This window comes from Fistularia commersonii, chromosome 12 (assembly GCF_037954325.1).
Source record: "Fistularia commersonii isolate RoL2024-O1a breed Wild chromosome 12, RoL_Fcom_v1.0, whole genome shotgun sequence".
Lineage (NCBI taxonomy): Eukaryota > Metazoa > Chordata > Actinopteri > Syngnathiformes > Fistulariidae > Fistularia > Fistularia commersonii.
In genome coordinates this window covers 1,807,920-1,833,766 of record NC_141295.1, presented here as the reverse complement: position 1 = coordinate 1,833,766, position 25,847 = coordinate 1,807,920, and the positions used below count along the sequence as shown (strand labels likewise).

General features: G+C 41.2%; 1 protein-coding gene across 4 annotated transcripts in view; it reads left to right on the top strand.

The window, feature by feature from the left end:
- The window catches only part of LOC147228088 (E3 ubiquitin-protein ligase SMURF2-like), a 69,470-nt gene extending 44,712 nt beyond the window's left edge, over window positions 1-24,758 (top strand). For 3 of the 4 annotated variants that reach the window (XM_086156305.1, XM_086156303.1, XM_086156307.1), the window contains 9 exons: window positions 4,455-4,668; window positions 9,735-9,838; window positions 9,953-10,067; window positions 13,052-13,230; window positions 14,607-14,744; window positions 17,120-17,240; window positions 18,198-18,399; window positions 18,567-18,642; window positions 20,005-20,635. In XM_086156305.1, coding sequence (XP_086012431.1) covers window positions 4,455-4,668; window positions 9,735-9,838; window positions 9,953-10,067; window positions 13,052-13,230; window positions 14,607-14,744; window positions 17,120-17,240; window positions 18,198-18,399; window positions 18,567-18,642; window positions 20,005-20,104 — 1,249 coding nt within the window. In that variant the 3' untranslated portion in view covers window positions 20,105-20,635. Of the gene's footprint in view, window positions 1-4,454; window positions 4,669-9,734; window positions 9,839-9,952; window positions 10,068-13,051; window positions 13,231-14,606; window positions 14,745-17,119; window positions 17,241-18,197; window positions 18,400-18,566; window positions 18,643-20,004; window positions 20,636-24,680 lie in introns of those variants that run through there. The other variant, XM_086156306.1, reaches the window with a different exon arrangement.
- The last annotated feature ends 1,089 nt before the right edge of the window (window positions 24,759-25,847 follow it).

Sequence of the window (25,847 nt, the reverse complement as noted above, 5' to 3'; positions counted from 1 at the left end):
GAGCCATAAATATAAGCCATCTGTTTTACATGTATCATGTGGTCCACATACATTTGTATTTTACTAAATACAGGTGTCTTTTCCCTTACCTGAAAACCAGGTAAGAATTTGTCCTTTGCACAGGCTGACTAATTTGTAACTTACAGGAATTAAATAGATAGATAAAATGCTTTTTTTTTTTTGTGTGAAATCAGTTTTTCAGTTTTAACCTTGTGTAAGTTTTCGCTCTACACCACTGTTGATGGGTAGGCTGTGGTTTCCATATCCAAGAAAAGGAGTTTGATCGGTCAGATTATGGAAGGCCGATCTGTAATTGCTTAGAACAAATGATGACAAGCATACAAAATACAGATTGAGAAACCAGTACAACCAGTTAAACCACTGCTCTAAACATCCGGCTTTTTCTGCCCCTTTTTCTTTTCTCTTCAAATGCCCCTGCTTCTCCTTTCATGCATCTTCGTACCCCCCGCCCCCTTTAAAAAATATATTATTCCTTCTGTCCTCAATATCTGCCCTTGTCTGTGCTCCAAAAACTATCAAAGTTATAAGTCTCCCTGCTGGCTATGTATCAGGACATCTGTCTTTTATCACTAGGTTTTACGAATATTTCAACCAGCATCCATCCAGGTCTGCCACACGTACGCTACCTTGACTTTGCTGAAATCCAGCCCTGCACTCACTTGTTTTTAGATAGAAAGATTGAAGAGGGTAATTAGTGTGGCTGCGTGTCATTATGGACCGGGTGTTACCACTATTTTGGAGCTTGAGGTTGAAGCAAAAAAAAAAAAAAAATGCCTGCCTTTTCTGTAGATTGTAATACTGTTGTGCAGACACAATGCTGATTGTCCTTCACTTGGGAAAAAAAGGTTTTAAAAATGGGAGAAAGGAAGTGCTAAGGGTAATTTATCTTGCATAACAATATCATTTTGCTGTTCTGCTATATTTCTCATTAACTCTGTAGTTCTATCAACATTAATCCAGTGTTTTTAACAGAAAGAAGCAACATTAAAGCTATCAAATATAAACTTCACATATGGATTCCTATTCCTATATGGACCAGCTCGCCAAAAACAAAACAAATCCTTTCTTTTGGATCAAAACTTTTTTTTTTTGATTCACCCGATTCTTGCAATTTCATAGAAGTTAAAATGCACAAAGTGGATGTATGCCACTACACTATGAATTTCTATTTGACAACTAGCAATAGTGTGATCCATGAGAAATGTCCTGGTAAAAACGTGACTCACAGCACTGATTCCTTCGACCTCAGACTGATGATTGGCCTTGGATTGTCAGACAGTCAGACACAGCTACATTGCTGTGGTCTGCCACACTGTTTCTCACATACCTTGCATCCTCCCTTGCACCAGTATATGTCTGAAAGATTACATCAGTGTTTGCTAAAAATATTTTTAGTTGCCGTTGGATTTAGAATCGGTGGGCGTCACAGGTATTTTCCAAACCGAGGTGTAAATCGTGACTTTTGTGTCAATATTCGCATTGATGTTTCAAGAAGTAATTATGTTCGGTGGATTACAGCCGTGACTCCCTGAAAGATATATATAAATTCAAATCATTGGGTGAGCAAAATCATGCACATATATTGGTGGTCTAGAAAGGTTTTTTTAATTTAATTATTCTTCAGATAGAAGATAGACGTACATGTTCCTCGTTAGTGGTAAATACTACATGTCTGAAAAGTGACGCGACGACTGTTTTGAAAGCCTGAAGCTGTACTTCATGTTTATCTGCGTAGGAATCAACAGATGATAAAGTCAGTGCCTTATACATACTAGTTCAAACTATACATTATTTTAAGCTTTTTCTGTTTGTGATAGAATGATGGCATTCATGTAAGAAAGATTAATTTTGCTGTATTCATAGTGATTTAGCGTAATAAATGAACCGCTATCAAGTGTTTGATGCCACGTTTACTGAGCTGGTTTGGGATAAGATGTAATTCACCTTCTTTGTTTCTTTTGGATCTGGTAGCACTATGTAGGTGACATATATTCAAGTGATGGTTCATGCACTTGACAGAAAACACCGTTTGGTCCGCTTTTCCTACTTTTGAGGCAGTGGATGTTCGGCGCTGGGCACTGAGTGACACTTTAAGCCGGCTCATAAAGGGCCCTTTGGTTCTCTGGGTGGGGTAGGGGCTAAAGTGGGTGGGGTGGCTTGTGTAGCTTTAACACCAACACACCTACTCAACACTCATTACAGCCCAGCTGTGCCACACACGTGAGAAAGAAGCAAGTACAATTTCTCTAATACACACAGACATTCTTGTGCTTGCACTCTGTAACCCCCTACACACACATCCTGTCTCCCTCCAGACACTGAAAGAGGATGGAGCACAGTCATGACTCTGCAAGTTCAGGTGCAGGTGATCCAGTTCGGATTCTTGGCTTCTCCAGCTCTTTTTCCCCTGCTCCCTTTACTCTAAAATAACAATAATAATATTATCTGGCTCTTATGTCGGGTTTGAAAGTTTATATTTCTACCTAATCATCATATTTTATACGTGCTGTCACCAGCAAAGCAGCCATTGCTCTCTTTTGCTCTGCTAAAAGCTTTGCTCTTCTGATATATTCTATATTTGCCATCAAATATGCAGAGCTTGTATTCTCAAGTAACTGGAGACGAACTATTTCAAAACATATTTTTGATTACACTGTGCCCTCGGAAGAAAAAAAAAAAAAAATTGCGCTGAAATTACACTTTATTATATGGTTCTTGAGCCTCCCAGCCAAAAGCAACTCATTCCATTTTGTTTTAAGGGCATCTTTTCTTTCCCTCCTCCTTCCTAAAGTGGTTTTTCAGGACTGCACTGCTGCAGTCTTACCCTTTCTTTGACATGCTTGGAACCCCAGACCATGCCAAAAAAATAAATAGCAGTGGATGTGATTATACAGGGATAGACTGGCGAAACACTGTACCCGTTTAGCTTGGAAAGTCCAAATAGATGAAGGCTTTTTTTTTTTCAACCCACTGAACCAGAGAACCCAAGTGTACAAGAAGTGTCGGAATAAGTGGGTGGCTAAATGCTGCTACCTTAGAAGGCCTCCCCTTTCCTTTAAATACCAAGTTCAGGGCTCATGGTGTGCCGTCTTTGTTTGACCAGTCTCAACACTCCACTCCCAGTGGAGGACAGTAGCTTCTTTTAAAGAAGCTTTCTGCTGGTTCAGCATTTTTACACAAGAAAATGAAGGCCGCTGTCCTGTTGAAGTGAGAGGTGGATTATGTTTTTTTCATGGGCCACCCAGGCGTTTCACCACCGTTACCGCAGTCAGGGTTGGAGGATGTCTGAACTACCAAGCTGACCATGTTGGTAGATCTATATAAAACATATATATTGTAAAAGAAAGAGGATACATGAGGTTATAGTCAAGAGTTAATTCTGTTCATTGACCAACTCGCTGCTCACGCCCTTTCCAGCACTTAGCCCTGACTTGCAAAATGAGACCGGCCTTGCAAAAATAAAATGACTTGTGGTTATAATTCACACTGACCAGATCATTGATTGTAGTGCAGACAACAGTACCTGCTGTCATTTTTATGGAAACAAAAATGACATTTCGGAGAACGGTAACGGAAAAATATAATGTCGGCGCTCGGCTGGTTGGACGGTCTACCTTTGCTGTCCTCTTCTTCAGGGAAAGGGAACGTCAAGATTCTTCTTTAAAGAAGTCAAGGGCTTGACGGATAATTATTTAGAAAAATGTTAGACATTTATCCCAATAAATTATAATAAAAGTAGATCGGAATCAACGTAATACAGAGGTAGTGAAATGTTTATACTTTGTTTTTTTTTTTTTTTTTTTTGTTTTTTTTTTCTAAATCCTTGAACATTGATTCATTTGGGAGGTTGTTGGATAGACAAGTTATACATGCATGTTGCTTTGAATGGTATCACAGCCAATCCATGCTTCGACCATGAAGCAGTTCTCACCTCGAACCGGGTTTATATGCTCTTCTTTCTTTCCCACTTGTATTATTTACCATTTGGTCAAAAGATCAGCTTGTCTACAGGTCTGGATCACATTTGCTCAGTCTTGGCACTCTTGAGGGGAGTAAAGAGGTTGTGTGTAGAGAAGGAATTTCTTACAGAACTCCACAGCTAAGTGGTTGAGATGGAATGGACCGGGGAATTCCCAACAGGATGTGTCCCTATTTCTTCTATCCCCGTCAATAAAATCCGATGCCACCACCTGTAGACATAGCATTTGTCATCAAAAAGTCATCTTCCTGATGAGTATGTGAGGGTAAACATCTGCATCGCACTAAGTTGAAATGACCCCTTAGAAACATCTGCCGTGAAATTGCTTTGTGTATAATTAGTCATGTGGACATGAAAATCCGTTTCTTTACTCATCCATTCATTTCTGCATTTTCCCCAACTGCCCCTACCCTTCCTCTCTTGACGTTTCTTCCCATCCACCTTATTCCCGTAGTCATCCTGTTCCGCTGAAGAGCCAGGGTGGCCCTGGGGGCCTACAGCAAGCTCTGTCACCGGCCCAGCTGCCCGAAGAGGCAGAGTGCCTGACAGTGCCCAAATACAAGAGAGACTTGGTACAGAAGCTGAAGATCCTGCGTCAGGAACTTTCCCAGCAACAGCCCCAGGCCGGCCACTGCCGGATCGAGGTCTGCCGTGAGGAGATATTTGAGGTAAAGAAAAAAAATGCTCCTTTGAATTGAACCCTATCCTATCATGTGCAGCGTTGCGCCGCACAGTAACCGAGTGCACTCCTAATACTTCACGTGTCAATCATGCCTCTGAAAGACACATAAAAGTTGATATGAGTCCAGATATGCACGGCGAAAGCTAAATATAAATTCTGATAGGATTTTTCCATTAGAATAATGATAAAGACAAGTAAATTTACCAAATTGTGTATGATGTATAAAATCATCATCTGGATCACGTCGAGCAGCAAGCTTAAGACGTCTATGAAAACAATAAAAGAATGCTCACAAACCCACATCTTTGCTTTTTACTGACATTTTTTCACCCTGTTTTAGATGTGCACCAGAAAATGGCCCGGGGCCACACAGAACCAGTACTCAGAACCACTTTATGATTTCCAGGCAAAACCAGAGTATTAAGGCCTTCACAGCACCTCAGAAGCTTGTTCTGTTCCTTTTCTTCTCCTCCTCCGTCGACTTCTCCTGCTCTCGCAATCATTTGTTCGACCCAGGCGAGGCATTCTTTCTAGATGATTTCAGCAGTTAAAGAGATTGGAAGGGTGGGAAGGAGGATGTAAGGAAAGGAGTGAAGGCAGCGGTGGCAAGTATTTTGGGCCAGACATAACTTCATAACTTCAAGTTTAGCAATTAAAAATATGACTTCATCCTCCTTCGATGTGACAGCTGTGGAAGGGGAAAGTGTGAAACACCATGTCTGCAGATCCACTTAAGGTTCTCACACAGGAACCAGCCCTGTCGACCTCCCGTGGTCATGACTGCACACAACTTTACATGCACAATAGACCTCAGGTGTTTTGTTACGATGATGTTCATGCACGTGTCATGATTTATCATTTCAACATGCAGCCTCTCATAAAAACACAAATACCTCAATTCGGTGTACAGGTCGGTCAAAGTACATCGTAATCTTGTACACACCATTGAAGGCCACGCCGTACAAAATATCCGGAAAAATGAATAATTGCGGAGAATGAATTTCTCCACGGGGATTAATAAAGGATGAATTATTATTATTACAAGTTTGAACCTCATACATTTTCAAATTAACAATTTACATGCTTGTGTTTTGTGGTAATTTACAGGCCTCTGTGTGCGGCCCAGATCTGTCAGGCTGTGGCAGTCGCAGCAGTTCTGTGTTTACTGCGGCGCAGCCTCTGAGTCTCTGGACTCCAATGAGTTGATTCTTATGTTATCCAAAAAGAAAACACATTCACTGTCTGTTTGTATATTTTATACAGTGGGGAGAACAAGTATTTGATACATTGCTGATTTTTCAGCTTTTCCCACTTGCAAAGCATGTAGAGGTCTGTCATTTTTATCATAGCTACTTTTCAACTGTGAGTGACGCAGTCTAGAAACAAAAATCCAGAAAATCACATTGTATGATTTTTAAGTAATTGCTTTCTATTGTATGACATAAGTATTTGATACATCAGTAAAACAGAACTTACTATTTGGTACAGAAACTTTTGTGTGGGATCAGACGTTTCCTGTTAGTTCTTGACCAGGTTTGCACACACTGCAGCAGGGATTTTGGCCCACTCCTCCATACAGATACATACACATCTTCTCCAGATTCAGGTTTTAGGGCAGCCGCCACGCAATATGGACTTTCAGCTCCCTCCAGGACCTTGAGATGCTTCTTACAGAGCCACTCCTTCGTTGCCCTAGCTGTGTTTCGGGTCCTTGTCATGCTGGAAGACCCAGCCACAACCCATCTTCAAGACTCTTACTGAGAGAAGGAGGTTGTTGGCAAAGATCTTCCGATACTTCTTCCTCCTCCAAACACGGCGAATGGAGTTTAGACCAAAAAGCTCTTGTTTGGTGGAGAGGTTGGAGTTTGTTTGATTGAGTGTGTGGACAGGTGTCTTTTATACAGGTAACAAGTTCAATCTGGTGCCGTTAATTTCTCGGTCATTTAATCGGTCCGATAAATGTTTTAGCGGCGTGAAGCTCGTTAGCCCCACCCAAAGAATATTAGCCGCAGCATTGTTTATGTGAAAAAAGTCGCGGCTTATCGTCCAGAAATTACGGTAGGTCTGTGAGAGCAGCAATTCTTACTGGTTGGTAGGTGATCAAACACTTATGTCATGCAATAAAAAAAACAAATTAATTATCTAGAAATCATACGATGGGATTTTCTGGATTTTTGTTTTAGATCCCGTCACTCACAGTTGAAGAGAACCTATGATAAAAATGACAGACCTCTACATGCTTTGTAAGTGAGAAAAGCTGAAAAATCAGCAGTGTGTCCAATACTTGTTCTCCCCACTGTACATAACTGGTGAAAAGATTCAGTTAAGAAAGACAAACTTGTGATTCTCAAGACAGGTAGTAATCTGCTATTACACCAATTTCCTCCAATCAAATGCAGTTAAGGGAATATAGAAAACACATGTGAAACATGAATAGAAAAACGATTAATAGCACAAGGCTGGTAAGAAAAAATTGTAGTCATGATTAAGGGTAGCCACAAAGGCAAAGTACAGAGGACACCAATGCAAGTAGCCATTGATGTTGCAAATGGTGAGCTAAGGCTTATCAGAATAATAAAGCATTTGTGAATGATAAATAAACCCTTTACAGAAGTTGAGATGAAATGCAGTGAGATTGGGAAAGCTCTTCGTTACTTGGGAGACAGATTAAAAAGCAACATTATCTCTCATTTTCCAAATAAATTTGAAGGACAGCCAGTAAAAATGTGTTCAAATGACCTCAGTGTGGAGTGTAGGAGAGTTAGTGGTATAATAAAGTTTATTTCAAAATGAATGGGAATTAAGATAATACAACTCCAGCCCGTATTTTAATTTTTTTTTTTTTAATTTTGAGGAAATTGGATTTCCCGAGATGGCTAATAAGCTTTTCATCTGGTAGGGATTTGTTAAAACATGCACGCACGCAAACACACACATTTCTCACTTCTTATGTTACGATAATCACAAGCACTTAGTTATTTATGTTTGGAGTCTGATTTTTCAGGAGCAGTTATTAGGGCTTCTTTCTTGTAAGAGCTGCAGTTGTAGCCTATGTTAATGGTCGAGTGTATATTAGGTTTTAAAGGAAACACTGTGCGTAATGTCACAACAGTTCATACTAAAGCAATACAGTCAGGTCAATAAGTGTTTGATCCCCTTATGATTTTGCAAGTTCTGCTTAGAAATCATGGCGGGGTCTAAAATTTTCATCATTGGTGTATTTCCCCTGTGAGAGACAGAATCTAAAAAAAAAAAAAAAAAATTTTTTTTTTTTTTTTTTTTTACAATTTATTTGTAAATTACAGGGTCAAATAAGTAATTGACCCCTTGAGTCAAATAGTTTCAATATTTAGGACGGGAGCCCTTGTTAACAATTACAAAGGTCAAATGGTTCCTTTAAGTCTTTACCAGATTTGCACACACTGCAGCATGGATTTTCAGCTCCCTCCAAAGATTTTCAATTGGATTTAGGTCTGGAGACTGGCTGGGCCACTCCAGAACCTTGATATGCTTCTTTCGGAGCCACTCCTTGGTTTTCCTGGACGTGCGCTTTGGGTCATTGTCATGTTTGAAGACCCGACCACAACCTATCTTCAGTGCCCTGACTGAGGGAAGGAGGTTTCGGCCCAATATCTCACAACACATGGTCCCGTTCATCCTCACGTTAAAACAGTGCAGTCGTCCCGGTCCCTTTGCTGAAAAACACCCCCAGAGCATGATACTTCCACCCCCATGCTTCGCTGTAGGTATGGTATTATTGGGATGATACTTATCCTTCTTCCTGCAAACACGGCAAATGGAGTTAAGACTAAAAAGTTCTATTGTGATCTCATCTGACCCCAAAACTTTCTCCCATGAGTCCTCTGGATCATCCAGATGGTCCCTGGCAAACTTAAGAGGCCTTGACATGGGCTGACTTAAGCTGACTTCAGCGCGATGCATGATTTTAAACCATTACGTCTCAGTGTATCACTGATAGTAGCCTTGGAAACGGTGGTCCCAGCTGCCTTCAGGTCATAGATCAGCTCCTTCCGTGTAGTTCCGGGCTGATTCTTCACCTTTCTTAGCATCACTGATACCCCACGAGGAGAGATCTTCTGTCGGGCCCCAGTCCGAGGGATATTGACGGTCATTAGCCGCGTCCATTTTCTGGGAATGGCTCCAAAAGTTGTTCTTTTTTTTCATCAGCTGCTTGGCAATTTCTGCTTTCTCAGCTTTGTGAAGGTCGACAATTTTGTCTTTTGAGTCTTTTGACAGCTCTTTGGTTTTACTCAAGTGGGCTACTATACTTTTGACAGCTTGTAGGGTGCACAGGTGTCTTGAAGAAAGCCAACAACCTCAAATAGGTGCTACTCAATGAGAATGATGAGCAGAGTGTAGTTGGACTCTTTTAAAAGCAGAGGAACAGGTCTTTGAAGGTCAGAAATTTTGCTCATAAGAAAGGGATCAAATTCTTATTTGACCCTGTAATTTACTAATAAATTGTAAAAAAAAAAATCATACAATGTGATTTCCGATTTTATTTATTTATTTTATTGTATTTTATTTTAGTCTGTCTCTCACAGTGGAAATGCACCAACAATGAAAATTTTATAACATTTTTATTTTAATTTTACAGTTTCAAGCAGCATTCCTTTTTCTGTGACAGGGATCACTTTCATGTGAGACAATAGTTTCATGGACCAGCCTTCAAGGTGTGGTGAAATGAAATATGACCATAACCATCACCATAATGTTGAATCAGTATGGAGCCCTGGGTTATTTTTTTAATATATATATTTTTTAATTTTTTTTAGTAACTTGTGGGCTTAATGTGTCATATGACCAAGAAAAGTGTCTTGACTGAAGGATGTTATTAGGAGACAAGTCTTTCATTTTTCTAAATGAAACATGCTTCTCATTGATCATGAAATAAGAAACAAAAAAAATAATATCATGTATTCTTTCTGTCCGGCCCGCTACTGAATGACTCATGAACCACTGTTTTGGGAGCTCTAGTTTTTGTAAACCTCCGTTGTGCTGTAGTAACCATCTGTCTGGTTTAAATCATAGGAGTCATACCGACAAGTGATGAAGATGCGTCCGAAGGATCTCTGGAAGAGACTAATGATCAAATTCAGAGGAGAAGAGGGACTGGATTATGGTGGGGTGGCGAGGTAATTTTTTGATGTTCTAACCATTTCTTCATGTATTTCAAATGTCCCTCAACAAAACAGTCAGTAATACTTTTAAGAGTATGCATCCTCATTATTTGTGTGTTTCCTCATTAGGGAATGGCTGTACCTGCTGTCCCATGAGATGCTGAACCCCTATTATGGTCTATTCCAGTACTCTAGAGACGACATCTACACGCTACAGATTAACCCGGACTCTGCCGTCAACCCTGTGAGAAAGTTTGACAGATTTACAAATTGATATTTGGCATATTTAACCAACCAATTACATACTTACAAATCCACCCATTCATCTTCCCCCGCGTATCCGGAGTCGGGTCATGGGGGCAGCAGTCGGAGCAAAGAGGTCCAGACCTCCCCCCCCCCCCCCCCGGGCCAGCCTGGAGACATAGACATAGGAAGCATCCAGACCAGATGCCACCTCATCTGACTCCCTCTATACGCCGAGGAGCAGTGGCTCTACTCCGAGCTCCTCCCGGATGACCCAACTTCTCACCCTATCTCCAAGGGAGAGTCCGGCCACTCTGAGGAGAACACTCATTTCAGCCACTTGTATCTGCAATCTTGTTCTTTCGGTCACTCGCAGCTCGTGACCATAGGTGAGGGTGGGAACGGAGATCAACCGGTAAATTGAGAGCTTCGCCATCTGGCTCTGTCTTTACAATGACAGACCGGTACAGGACAAGACCCCAAGATACTTGAACTCCTCCACTTGGGGCATTCCACCTGTTACCGGTTGAGCCCCGTGGTCTCAGATTTGGAGGTGCTGATTCCTCATCTTCACACTCTGCTACGAACTTTTCCAGTGAGAGCTGGAGATCATGGCCCGATGTAGTCAACAGAACCACATCATCTGCAGCCACCAAACCGGATCCCCTCAACTCCCTGGCTGCGCCTAGTTATTCTGTCCATAGAAGTTATGGACACAATCAGTGACTAAGGGCAGCCCTGCAGAGTGCAACTCACCGGAAACGAATCCTACTCACAACCAGCAATGTGAACCAGGCTCTGACACTGGACATACAGGGTCCAAACAACCCATATGATGGGGTTTGGTACCCCATACTCCCGGAGCACCCCCCACATCCTTAAAACACATGTAGACTGGTTGGGCAAACTTCCATGCTCCCTCGAGGACCCTGCCGAGGGTATAGAGCCGGTCCACTGTTCCACAACCAGGACGAAGTCCACATTGCTCCTCCGGGAACCGAGGTACAACGAGGCGGCGGACCCTCTTCTCCGGCACTGCTGAATAGACCTTACCAGGGAGGTTGAGGAGTGCGATCCCCCTGTAGTTGGAGCATACCCTCTGATCCCCCTTTTTTTAAAAAGGTGGATCACCACCTGCCAGTCCAGCAGCACTGTCCCTGACATCCACACAATGCAGCAGAGGCATGTCAGTGCGTCAACTGGGTTGAGGAGAGTATTCGGAAGTATTCCTGCAACTGATCTACAAGTCTTGAGTTGAGCTCAGCAGCGCCCCACTCCCACTGTACACAGTGTTGACGGAGCACTGCTTTCCCCTCCTCAACTCAAGACATGTCCACCGGATGGTGGACCAGAATCTCCTGGACACCCACCGGGAGCCGTTCTCCACGGTCTCTCCGAACTCCTCCCACGCCCCGGTTTGGTCTGCCGGTACCTGTCAACTGCCTATGGAGCCCCACAGGCCAGAAAGGCCCGATAGGACTCCTTCAGTTTGACGGCATCCCTCACTGCAGAGGTCTACCAGTGGGTTCGAGGGGTTGCCACCCCGACAGGCCCCGGCCACCTTATGGCCGCAGCTCCAGTCTTCTGCCTCAACAATGGAAGCACGGAACATGGTCCATTCAGACTCCGTGTCCACCGCCTCCATCGGTACGTGGTTGGAGCTCTGCCAGAGAGCTGAAACTCCTGACAGGGGACCCTGCCAGATGTTCCCAGCAGACCCTCACATTTCGTTGTGGTCTGCCAGGTCTGACCGGCATCCTCCCCCACCATTGGAGCCAGCTCACCACCAGGCGGTGATCAATTTTCACCCGAGTGTTCAGGACATGCGGCTGCAAGTCCGACAACACGACTACAAGGTCAATCAAAGAATTGTGGCCGAAGGTCTGTTGGTGCCAGGTGCACATATGGACACCTTTGTGCCTGAACATGGTGTTTGTTATGGACAGTCTGTGACGAGCACAGAAGTCCAATAACAAACACTGCTCGGGTTCAGATCGGGGGGCCGTTCCTCCCAATCACGCCCTTCCAACTTGCACTGTCGTTGCCCACATGAGTGTTCAAGTCTCCCAGTAGAACGAGGGAGTCCCTGATAGGAGCGATATCTAGCGATATCTACCTCTAGGGACCCCAAGAAGGGTAGGCCAACTGAACTGGTGCACGGCCACAAACAACAGTCAGAGCCCGTCCCCCCCCCCCCCCCCCAAAGGCGGAGGGAAGCTTCCCTCTCGTTCACTGGGTTGAACCCCAGTGTACACGTGCCGAATCAGGGGGCAATCCATACGCCCGCGCCTGCCTGGCGCCTCCCACCAGGGGCAACTCCAGAGTAAAGAAAGAGTCTAGCCCCTCCCGAGAGGCCTGGTTCCAGACCCCATGCTGTGCATCGAGGTGAGTCCGACTATATCTAGTCGGAATCTCTCAGCCTCGTGCACCAGCTTGGGCTCCTTCCCCACCAGAGAGGTGACTTTGCATGTCCCAAGCGCCGGCTTCTGTAACCGAGGATCAGATCGGCAAGGTCCCCGGCTCCGGCCACCGCCAGGTCACGCTGCGCCCGACCCCTGCGGCCCTTCCTGTGGGTGGTGAGCCCAGGGGAAGAGGGACCCGTGTCAATCCTTTGGGCCGTGCCCGGCCATCTGGCTCCAGGGTGGGGCCCCGCTGACCCTCGTCCGGTCAAGGGAGAACTAGATCCAAAGATTGTGTTCAAACAAACTAGCTACAAAATATTCAAATAAATCCTGTTTTTCAAATACAAATGTAATCGATGTAATCATTGGGCTGTTTTCAGTATCATATGGCATTCATTTCATTGACCGAAGAACTACAGTAATACATTTCAGAGTTCATAACACCGAATTTACAGGATAATGTTAGTCCTAATAATCTCATCCAAATTGATCACAAACATGATAAACATAAGCTTAGTAACATTCAGGTTAAAAGTACAATTTTTTCTAATGAAAGTGAGTCCATTTTTTTTGTGTTTTGTAGGAACATCTGTCATACTTCCACTTTGTGGGCCGTATCATGGGCATGGCAGTATTTCACGGCCACTACATCGACGGAGGATTCACGCTACCCTTCTACAAACAGCTGTTAGGAAAACCCATCACCCTGGACGACATGGAGTCGGTCGACCCTGACCTTCACAACAGCCTGGTCTGGATCCTGTAAGACTTTTCTATTCAGCTCACCTACTATTTTGTCGATATTGCGCATTTGTGTTACAAGCCAGCTCACTAGACGGTGAAAGTTGTATCTTGATCGAACCTATTTGGAACGGTTAAGGGCTTAAGTAAGTGAAAGTTTTCTAGAAGAGGCCGTGAATTGTTTTTACCAACATAATTTCTGAAATCTAACCCAAAGTGGAACAGAAATGTAGCTCACGTGTTACAAAAAAATACCATTTACTACTCAGGTTCCCTCACTAAATTTAAATCCATCAAGGTTAACTATGTGTGAGCGGTTATACTTTTCACATTTTACCCATTTTTTGAATTTATAAGTTTCCCTTCATTTTTTTGTAAACCTACTCTCAGTGAGAAGCACAGTAGCGGTTTAAATGTTCTTACGAACCTTAAACCTGCCCTTTTGCTTTTGCAAAATGAATTTGCACCGCGCACCACCATTGTGGCGCCCTCTGCTGTGTCTGAAAGTCTCCTGTACAGAGTGATCTTTTGGCCTTCTCCTGAGGGGGTACTGTATTTTCAGCTTAAACTTTAATCCCAAATAAAATATACTGCTCGAAAAAAATAAAGGGAACACTTGAACGACACAACGTAACTCCAAGTCAATCACACTTGTGTGAAATCATAGTGTCCACTCAGGAAGCAACACAGATTCATTTTGACTTGTTTTAAGGACATCACATCAAAGTTGGATCAGCCTGGAGTTTGTTTTTACACTTTAATTTGGAGTGTGATTCCTAATCCAGACCTCCATGGGTTGATACAATTGATTTCCATGGATCGTTTTTGTGTGATTTTGTTGTCAGCACATTCAACTGTGTAAAGAGCAAAGTATTTCATAAGAATATTTCATTCATTTAGATCTAGGATGTGTTTTTTAAGTGTTCCCTTTATTTTTTTGAGCAGTGTATACATCAAACACCAGGTGCTCATTTCAACCCAGCCGATCACAGATTATAAACTTTACCTGTTATTTGTTGTGCATATTTTTTCTCCCAAATAATAATGCTTAAAACAATAACAGAAATGTCTGGATGCTGAGAGGTAATAGGAGGTCTTTCCCACCTGAGGCTATCAGACATTTTAATTCCTCTTCTCTCAGCCGCAGGGAATCTTCAATCTTTGTCGCTACCGCTAACAGCTAAGACAATTTATATTTCATTATATTTCTTATTCTTCCTCCTTTCCACTATTATCTATTACTATTATGTTTTTACTTGAAACTCTGGCACAACAATTTCCTTCGGGATTAATAAAGTTGATCTCATCTCATCAATACCATTTTTTTTTTTGTACACCAGCTATTTTTGTGCTCCGATCATCCAACTTCTCCCCCTTTCTCCTCCTCGTTTCTCCAGGGATAATGACATCACCGGTGTCCTTGACCACACCTTCTGCGTGGAGCACAATGCATATGGAGAGATCATCCAACATGAGCTGAAACCCAATGGAAAGAGTATCCCTGTCACAGAGGACACCAAGAAAGAATATGTCAGGTGTGAATTGTGACGTGCAGAAACTCAAAACTGAAATCAGGCAATGGCAACAACGCACCAAAGCAGATTTATTTTTTATTTTTTTTTGGCTTCTAACTTCCAACAATGGCCGACGCGCTTAATATCCCAAACATCTAAAGCAATTCCGTCTGTCTGAGTGTCTCCATGGTTGGCTTTACCTGATGCCAAAAGAATTAAAACACGTAAGATCACCAACAGAGCGAAGGTTTAACTTAACGATAGTGGAATGCAGACACTGGGTTTCTTAGTGGCAGATAAAGAAAGTTTTATCTCATAAAACCTTCAAGTCAAACAAGACTTCATCCGAGGACGCGGTCGACTGTTTGTAGCTATGTGTTGCAGGAAATAGTGGAAGAAATTAGCATTGGTTATATTTCTGTCACCAAAAGTTGGAAATGAGTAGCTAGATTTTGGTCGTCTGTGGATTTCAAACTAAAGATCCTCTAGGCCGGGGGTTCTCGCACTTATTCAGCATGCGAGCTACTTATAAAACGTTCTTTATATGTACAATGTATGTTGATGTGCCTTGCATGAGCCAATATTGCACAACACAAAATAATTATGTATGTTTTTATGTCCATTCGGCGGCATGTCTGTGTCTTATTTTCCATGAACGGTCCGAAAATGCTGCTCCGCTTTACCCTTCTTTGGTACTGCGATGTAAGACCGGCAGATGAGGCAAAATGTCATTGTGAAAAATAATTCTTTATGAAAGTGATACGTTTTCGTCTTCTTTCTTGGTCCGGCTCCCCCACTCACTTTGTACCCTTCCTTAAGTGTAAGAGAAAAAAACGATGGGGCTAAAAATTGGAGGTAACTTGCTACCTAGCTTGTTAGTTTTGCTGCACTTGGCGCCGTTGTTTGTGCACGTGCGGTGACATCAGCGTCAGAAAAAAAAATCAGACGTCATCTGACTGGCTGGACGATAGGCTGGCGTCTATGTTTTTTTAACGTCACGCGATTACCTTTGCGATCGACATGGACGTATTGAGCACCCCTGCTTTAGGCACTTCTCATTAGACATGTGAATAAACAGCCTGGAGTATATAATATGATACGTGGTCATCGATTCCGGGTCTCGGCCTCGAGGTATTTTTCGCAAATTTCCCCGGATTTTATGTCTCTCTCGGAAACACGTCGCCAAATCTTCTCTGACTGTATCTCGCCTTCCCTGTACCCCGAATCTGAACTGAATAGATGATACCTGATGTGAGGTAAAAGGTCATTTGGGCCGCGTATTACTAAATATGTACTTCAATCAATAGTTTTTCAATGAAGTAACTCCTGACACGTTTTATGAAAAAAAGCAAAAACCCAAACGGTTCTATCGAAATAAAATCTTGAAATGATACCCAGTGCCTGCGTCTCATCGACGAGGAGAGAATACATTTTTGGCCACAAACGTTGGTTCGCGTACGACCGTTGTACGCGAACCAACGATTTTGACGAAGCCGCCCGCCCCTGCGTTTTCATCCTGTCACGAATTTCTGAAAATGCCGCCGACCTTGAATCGGGGATGTGTTCCAAACCTCTGACAGAATATTTGTGTGTGAATGAGAGGAACTCAGGTGGAGCGGTGAGGCTACAGGGAGTGGAGATCAAGAAGCTGGAGGATTTCAGGTACTTGAGGTCAACAGTCCAGAGCAGCGGAGAGTGCGGAAAAGAGGTGAAGAGACGGGTCCAAGCAGGTTGGAATGGGTGGAGAAAAGCGTCAGGGGTACTATGTGATAGAAGACTTTCAGCCAGAATAAAAGGAAATGTGTACAAGACAGGGGTGAGACCAGTGACATGTATGCTCCAGAAACTGTTACAATGACCAAAAGACAACAGGCAGAACTAGAGGTTGCAGAGATGAAGATGTTGAGGTTCTCTTTGGGAGTGACCAGGATGGATTGGATCGGGAATGAGTCTATCAGAGGGACGGCACATGTTCGATGTTTTGGAGAGAAGGTCAGAGAAGCCAGACTGAGATGGTTCGGTCATGTACAGAGAAGAGATAGTGAATATATTGGTAGACGGATGCTGGAATTGGAGCTGCCGGGCAGGAGGTCTCGAGGAAGACCAAAGAGAAGATTTATGGACGTAGTGAGAGAGGATATGAAGGTAGCTGGTGTGAGAGAGGAAGATACAGAGAATAGGGTTAGATGGAGAAAGTTGACTCGCTGTGGCGACCCCTGACGGGAAAAGCCGAAAGAAGAGGAAGATTCACACGTCTCATTACGGGGTCTTTTGTGCCTCATCACTACTGTTGAATTGTGCAAATCCGCCCCAAAGTCCACAATGCCACCAAGCCAAAGTCTCGGTCAGGATGATAAATTTGAATGTCTGTTGTTTTTTTTTTTTTCTCCTTCCAGGTTGTACGTGAACTGGCGTTTCCTTCACGGCATAGAGGCTCAGTTTCTGGCCCTGCAGAAAGGTTTCAACGAGGTTATCCCCCAGCATCTGCTCAAATCCTTTGACGAGAAGGAACTTGAAGTACGAAATTAAAAGCTATATTCAGAATCCCAAACGGTCTCCTGTATATATACCGCTCAAAAAAATAAAGGGAACACTTGAACGACACAATGTAACTCCAAGTCAATCCCACTTGTGTGAAATCATAGTGTCCACTCAGGAAGCAACACAGATTCATTTTGACTTGTTTTAAGGACATTCCATCAAAGTTGGATCCGCCTGGAGTTTGTTTTTACACTTTAATTTTGAGTGTGATTCCTAATCCAGACCTCCATGGGTTGATACAATTGATTTCCATGGATCGTTTTTGTGTGATTTTGTTGTCAGCACATTCAACTGTGTAAAGAGCAAAGTATTTCACAAGAATATTTCATTCATTTAGATCTAGGATGTGTTTTTTAAGTGTTCCCTTTATTTTTTGGAGCAGTGTATATGTCAAAACTTTTGTCTTTTAATTTACTAATTATTTCCAGCATGTGTTAATTCGGTGTATCAATGTTAATTTCTGGTAAAAGTAGCATTTTTGACATTTTCTTTTCTTTATTTGGCCATTTAAGTCTTCATCAACTATGACTGATAAGGTCTCAGGTGAATATTTAAGTGTTACAATTAAAAGCAGAACTATTTTCTGTTTAATGTCTGTTTGCAGCTGTAAAAAGCTCTAATGAATCACCAGTTAATTGGACCAATATTATGTATTATGTATATTTATCATACTATTGTGCACTCCTTACCTCACTTGTTACTAAGACACTGTATAGTTTCACTGAGACACTTTATAGTTTATTTTTATTTCTAATTCTGCCTTTTTCTTTTTATTATTTATTACCGTTATATTTTCTGTAACTCTGGCACAACAATTTCCTTCGGGATTAATAAAGTTGTTCTCATCTTATCTTATATCCCAAGTTTACCATTCTGTATATTTCCAAGTCAAAACCAAGCTAACATTTATTTCTTTCAACCTCCCCCCCGTAGTTGATCGTATGCGGCCTGGGGAAAATCGACGTCTCCGACTGGAAGTCCAACACTCGACTGAAGCACTGCACCCCCGACAGCAACATCGTCAAATGGTTTTGGAAAGCCGTGGAGTCGTTCGACGAGGAGCGGCGAGCCCGGCTGCTGCAGTTTGTCACCGGATCTTCCCGCGTGCCGCTGCAAGGCTTCAAGGCGTTACAGGGTATCGAACGTCTCGTCGGAAAAATCGCAAATTGACTCGGACTCCCGTCGCGCTTTTAACGGGAAGCCCGTTCTCCCGTTGACTATGGAAGTGAATTATAATATTAAATGTTACATTACATTACATTAAATGTTTGCATCGATGCTCATCTCCTGTTTCGTCCGCAGGAGCCGCCGGTCCAAGACTCTTCACCATTCATCAGATTGATGCCAACACAAACAATTTGCCCAAAGCCCATACCTGGTATGTGTCATATACCGGAAATTCCAGCGATATAAGCCGCTACTTTTTTCACGCGCTTTGAGAGCGGCGACTTTTACGACGACGCGGCTCATTTCTGGATTTTTATAGGGTTATATTTACGGCAGTTCTTCAGATCAGCCGTTTTGCGCTCACAAGCGTCGTTAAAAAGCATTTGACGCGGCAGTTTGGCTGTCAAAAGAAGGAAATAGAGCTGCCGCACTTGAGTTCAGCATCCGTTCTGCCAAAAAAAAAAAAAAACATTTGCGTTATGTACCGGTAGTTGTAGATGTTACTGTCTTTGAATTCAAATTTTCCAAAAAAAAAAAAAATCTTTCCTGTAACATCTTGCTGCGTTAATATCTTATGTTTCAATGACACCTGCAGCTTTGACACTTTATAGTTTTATTTATATTTCTTATTCTCCCCCCCCCCCCCTTTTTTTTTTACTGTTTATACAATTTCCTACTATTATTTATTATTGTTATGTTTTACTTGAAACTCTGGCACAACAATTTCCTTCGGGATAAATAAAGGTGTGTCGAGCCGCATTTTGTAATAACAGTGCGTTTTGTAATAAACGTCCAAAATGTAATCACTTTTTCATTTCATTTTGTAATAAAGCCGCATTTTGTAATAAACTGCCCCAACGCATTTTGTAATAAATTTTGCCGCATTATGTAATAAGTTATTACATATTGAGAAGATTATTACAAAATGCACTCGCAACTTTTTTATTCTCTCGGAAATGTAATAACATGGTGCGTTATGTAATAACAATTCTAAAGCATAAGTTTGTTAATTGTATTTTATTTTACTTTAAAGTATTTATAAAAGCTAGGCCTATTATTAGTATCAGTGAATTAGCCGAGAAGCTGTACTTAGCAATTACTATCAGTACGCTATTCAAAGGTTGCATTAAAAGAGAATATTCTATAAATTCCATGTTATTACATTTCCAAGAGAATAAAAAAGTTGCAAGTGCATTTTGTAATAATCTTCTCAAAATGTAATAACTTATTACAAAATGCGTTGGGGCAGTTTATTACAAAATGCGGCTTTATTACAAAATGAAATGAAAAAGTTATTACATTTTGGACGTTTATTACAAAATGCAGCTCAACAAGGTGTTCTTATTCTTATTTATGTACAATTTATCTTTTTCTTATATGTAGGTGCGCTCTATAGTCCACAATTTACGGTAGATCAATATCATTCCAGACATAAAGACACGTCATAACGTCTATGTATATGTGATTTTTGGACAGTATTATTGAATATAGCTATATATTCTGGCAGCATGTTGTGACGTACATGTTTTCATCCTGTCTTTTATTCACGCCGATCCCGCTTTTCTCCCTCCAGCTTCAACCGGATTGACATTCCACCTTACGAGAGCTACGACAAGCTGTACGACAAGTTGCTTACGGCAATCGAGGAGACCTGTGGCTTTGCCGTGGAATGAGCATTGAAGTGTGTGTGTGTGTGTGTGTGTGTGTGCGAGTAAATGTGTTCAGGACTCTCAGACCATCACTGTCAGTTTGTCGGCCGACCCGCCGTCTTCCTCCTCTCTCGCCGTCATCTTCACTCCCGTAGTGTTTTTTTTTTTCTTCGGCGTGCTTTTAAGAGTTAAAGGGGGAAACGCAAACAGCAAATGAGCGTTTTTCTTTACGTGTTTTTTTTTGAAAGTCGCATCATTAAGTGGCCAGTTTTAACTTTTCGTCGATTCAGCAGTCGGAAACGCAAACTCCCGATCAGCCGGGGGGGGCTAAGCAGCTCGTCTTAAAAAAAAAAAAAAAAAAAAAAAAGAAGAAAAAGAAAAAAAAAAAAAAAAGAAAAATCGTCCCTATATTTAAAATAAGTCACTATTTTTCCTTTTTTCGCAACAGATTGAACCGCGCTATGTAATGCTACTGAGTTATAAAAAATATATTCTGCAGGTAGCCATATCTTGCCCATGGTAGCCATTTGAACCTCAAACCAATACACCTTCCAACCCTCACGGCCGCAGAGTTGGTGAGCTTCGTCTTGTTGGAGCACCACAAGTTCATCCTACCTCAGTTTAGTGCTTTTTATATTTGGGGGATTTGATTTTAAAAATGTTTTGTGCCCCTTTTTTTTTTTTTTTTTTTTTTTGGGGGGGGGGGGGGGAGTCATTTTTTTTTATTGTAGTAGATATTTTGTTAATCAGTCCAAAGTCCATACCAGTCATTATGTAATTATAGAATGGTGTAATAGGCAATATATTGTTCTCAAATGGATCTCTGATTTGGATGTCGGTCTGATGTTTTGTGTGTTTGTGGTGATAAAAAAAAAATAAGTGAGTGACTCTGAAGAAGGTATGAATCTTTAGTTTATTTTTTTTTTCCTCAAGGTCACGGCACGGTGTGGCCGCGGCGCCTGTGTGAATCCGTTTTTCCGCATGTGTGTAAAAATGTGTTCGTATGCAAGGAATGTGGACGTTCTGAGAGGAAATTCTTTTCATCTCTACATGCAGGATCATGATATTGACGCTGCAGAGTTCTTAAGCCTGGTTTGTCTTCCTTTTCTCTAAATTAAACACGTCGCTCTTAGCTGTAATAAGGACGCATGTTTTAAGCTCCTTTTTTTCCCCAAAACCCCCAAAACAAACCGAGGGACCAGGCTTGACGTCTAGTTCCGGCCACTTCTTCAAATTTATAAAATGCGGAAATATTCCTCTTTTCTGATTATAGAGCACTTTACAAACAGAGCAGTGATGGCAGAAGTGCTTTCTTCACCTTAAGATAAAAAAAAAAAAAAAAAAAATCATGTTTCATTTGATACACAACTCCATTAGACATATACAAACTAAAACATATCTATACACCTGTAATTTTTGAGTATATATATGTACAAACATAACTATTTTGTATATTGTTGCTTGTTCTTTCTGTTCATTGTAAATGCGAGCATGTTGATGTCTGTCTCAGACCTCTTTGCATTCTCAGGTGAAGTTGCGTGTTTGATGTATTTTATTTTTATTAGGATGGTGTGTTAGGAGGGTTAATGTGGTTTCAATGGAAACTATATTTTGGAGGCCATGTCTTATAAATCTGACACAACGTGGCAGTTTTTTTTGTATTTTTTTTTTTTTTTTTTTAATTAACCATTTTCCCATCTGGATATCTTTTTTTTTTTTTTTTTCACTTAAAGCCAAACCCCACAGAGGACAGTAATATTTCACATCCAGTCTTTTAGCAACGCATTTTCCAAAACATACCATGTAGACTTTTTGCTGTCAGTGGCCTCAGATCTTCAGAACTGCAAGTGTGAATGAGGTGCAACTGATTTCTCTTTGTATGAATGGATGCTCTAAAGAAAACACCTATTTATTTGCATTATTATTACTATTGGTAAACTTTTTTTAATATATGTTTACGGCCTGCATTCTTTGCAGCCATAGGTTTGTCAGACTTTGAGAGTATGTCACTCGATACTCTGGCTTTTTGTCGTTTTAATTTATGGTCGTCACAAGACCAGGAAAAGAAAAAAAAAAATCCTATCAAAAGTGTCGTCTTTATCTTTGTCATCCAAATTATTTTTTTTCTTTAATAACCGGACTGGCAAGGTTTATGTGCACACATTATGCATACTTGGACTTCCAAGTTATAATCAGAAACTTCCTTCTATTTACCAAATAGTTAGTGGACTCATTTTTATGTAGATTCATTTTCACTCACTCACTCTCTCACACACACACACACACACACGCACACACGTATGTGCTCTTGATGAGCCTCACATGTATGTTACACAGTCAATGTCTGATTATGATATATACCACGTGTCCTGGCTGGTTCAGTCTTCATCGCAAAACGTTTCGGGGATTGAGGGCTTCCAGACGACAGTCAGTCTCACTTTCCGCATCCCCAGATTCGCAGGTATCTTGTCAATCGGGCTTCAGATTAGCTGTAGTGTCCATTTCAGTGTTGAATTGGTTACGAGCCACAATTTATTTTTTGGTTGCCTCCCTTTTTTCATTCCCCCCCCCCCCCCCCCCCCCCCCCCTAACTTCTTCACTACAAATTCACAGGTGTGATTTAGGGTGCTTGTAAATTACTTGGGATTTGATTACAAAATGTTTTTTTTTTTTTTTTTTTTTTAGAGACCCATGTTTAATTCTTTAATTTCCTTTTTTTTTTTTGGAAATCAATTCTTGTCCCCCCCCCCTTTTTTTTTTTTTTTTTTTGGTTGTCATTATTTCTATACGTGTATTCATAGTTTTTCACATCAGCTGCTCTGTGAGCTTGTAACTGACACCTGTACATAAGGACAATAAAGAATCAAAATAATAAACTTCTTGTACCCTTGCAAAAAGTGGAGCAATAAAACTATGCTGTTTGGACTTCACAGCATTATGTTTTATATAAATATTTGCATCGCTGTATTATTTAAGTGTACATTTTCCTTGTAGGAAGGTTACATTGGACTTTGGATCTGTGTGATTCTGATGAGAGATCAGGCTCACTTTTCTTCCCCTCACTTCAGCTTCACTTGATCCCGTGTATTTATATGTTTTATATATAAAAACATTATAAAAATATATATACGTGGGGGGCAGTTCCACTTTAATAACTCAAGCATGTACAGTTCTAATTGCAAAGTATCTGAGGATTCTTTTGGGCTCAATGCCTGCATCTATGAATGACCGCTTCAATCCAACTTTAAATTACAAAATATGTGATGCATTACCACTATTTTGAACCTCTAAATGTATACATTTATGTAAAAATGTAAAAACATTTAATAACTCAAGCTTGCAAAGTTCTAATGTCGAATTATCTGAGGATTCTTTTGGGCTCAATGCCTGCGTCTATGAATGACCGCTTCAATCCAACTTTAAATTACAAAAATAAATGATGCATTACCACAATGTTGAACCTCTAAATATATATATTTATGTAAAAAAAAAAAAACTAATATTTGTTCACTTAAGGGCTTTCTAGTTATTTTGACGTCTTTGAAAATATTTTTAATTAAATCATTGATCCTTATTCGGATTAATCCCAACATTTCGTGTCATAATTTCAGCATTTTGGGAAAAAAAAAAACAAAAAAAAAAAAACGGGAATTCGTTAGGTATTTAGTATCGGTAATCTAATCTGCTTAACCATCAGAAATAACGCTTATTTATTTAGTGTGTAAAAGCAGCCGGTTTAGGAGCTGCTTTGACGCTTCTTCACCACCAGGATGCGCAGTGCTAATCTACTGTCACAGGAGGCCGTAAATAAACAAGAAGAAAACCAGCGTTTAGCATCCTTAAGAACTTTAAAACACCTTAGTGTTGGCGGGTTAACCTGAACATATAAGTACGAATAATTTAATGTTTCATTAGACTTCCAGATGCTCGGTAATTCTTGCAGACTCTTATCTAAGTTAGATATTGATTGTTATTGCTAAGCGAATCTGCAAGAAGCGCCTGCAAGGTGCGCGCATCACAACAAACACAACCAACCATGACTAATCGTCTAATATCGTAATCTGGTTTAGGTAGTTAAAATTGATTTTTTTGTCGATGGGTTTCGTTACTGTTTTGACAGATATGCAAAGAACGTGCCTTGGCAGCTAAGAGCTAAATCTGTGTGCATGTATCTTGTCTATGACATTGTTTTTAAAGTATTTGCAGTCATTACGGAGAATATACAAACAGCAAAATGTTGGCACATTACATAGTTTAAGTTAAGAAATATAATGTTTTTGCTCAGTGTAAGTTTGCATTTTTGGACGCCCGGATGAGCTGTGGAGCCCAGGAAACTTGCAACATTGTAAGTTGGGCTGACAGAACCAAATTTTGTAGTTCTAGTCTTTTTTATAAATAAAATAAACCATTAGATTCTTTTCAGCATTTTTTTTTTTTTGTGTGTTCCATTCTCCCTCTTGAGTTATTTGTTAGAAAAATAGCTTTTGATTTTTGTATCATCGAAATGCAGTGAAATTGAGTGTATTAAAGGCAACTGTGACTTAAAACATGTAAGATCTTGGGTTTTGAAGCTCTGGACTTTTAATTTGTTACTTTTCAGGGGAGTGGGACGAGGGATGCTGACCGTGAAATACAGAAAGATGACAGAGGCTGGACAACGCAGTTGTCAGAACAAAACAGTAGTAAAGGTGAGGCAGCTCGAGGTTGGCTAAATCTCACCCATTGTCTTCTTGAAGAATCAATACATGATAGTTTGAATAAACCATACAGATGCTGAAGAAGATGATCAAGAGTTCAGCACCTCTCTGAGCGTGGGCGATGGATGTCATCTGGTGGATTTGGGGAGGTAATGATAATACAGTAACACCAGCGGTGGGCCGTCAGGGCCTGCAAAGCCTTCTCTGCTGGCCTAAAAAAAATCGGACTCACTGACTGATTTTAATTACAATTGAAACTTAATTATATTTTGAATCTCGAATCAGATTGAATAATTCCAAATGGTCTGTCCGCTTCCTTTCATAGCTTTTTCCCTGACTGTGCTGCTTCCAGACATGTATTTTCATGGAACCAAGAGCATTTAAACAATCAAATTTCAGTTGTTATTTGTTGCCAGGCAGGGTCAACCTCAATGAAATCTGCCCGGAGGCCAGCAGAATCCGATTCACAGGCGCTCTGGCAAAATATAAATGTCAGTGAAGCTGTTGCTCCAACCTATCAGATTTTGAGTTGTGACACCAAAGCCTTCTAGAAGGCTACGCTAACGTCATTGTGTCACACGCCTTTTGACTTAATCGTCAGAGAGCGCACCAGCCCGAGCGAGCGGGCTGCATCTGTAGCGAGCTGCATGAATGCAATTATAGTTGTGCAAAACTTTCCTGGGGGGAAAACCTGGGTGGAGTGAGCAAGTGCGCCGGGAAACACAGCTCCACAATGAAAAAGGTAAGAAAAATAGAGAAATCTTTAAAAGACTGACAGTTTTATGACCATATAACAGTTATAAGGGGATGAATGGAGCACTACTGAAGGCCTGGGTGTGAAATGCATGGCCCACTATGAGTAACACAAAGTTAATTTTGATGTGAAGGGACAAGATTCTCATTTGTAATCCAAAACCCAAGTCTAATCGATAAACACGACGTGACTGACAGCTTTCTATTTTGACTCCTGCAGCTCCGCGGAGTTAAGGACGAGGAATGCATCCTTCAGCTTTTCAGGTCATGTAGGAAATGCGACAGGCCGTGCACAGTCGGTAAGCACGTGACTGGAC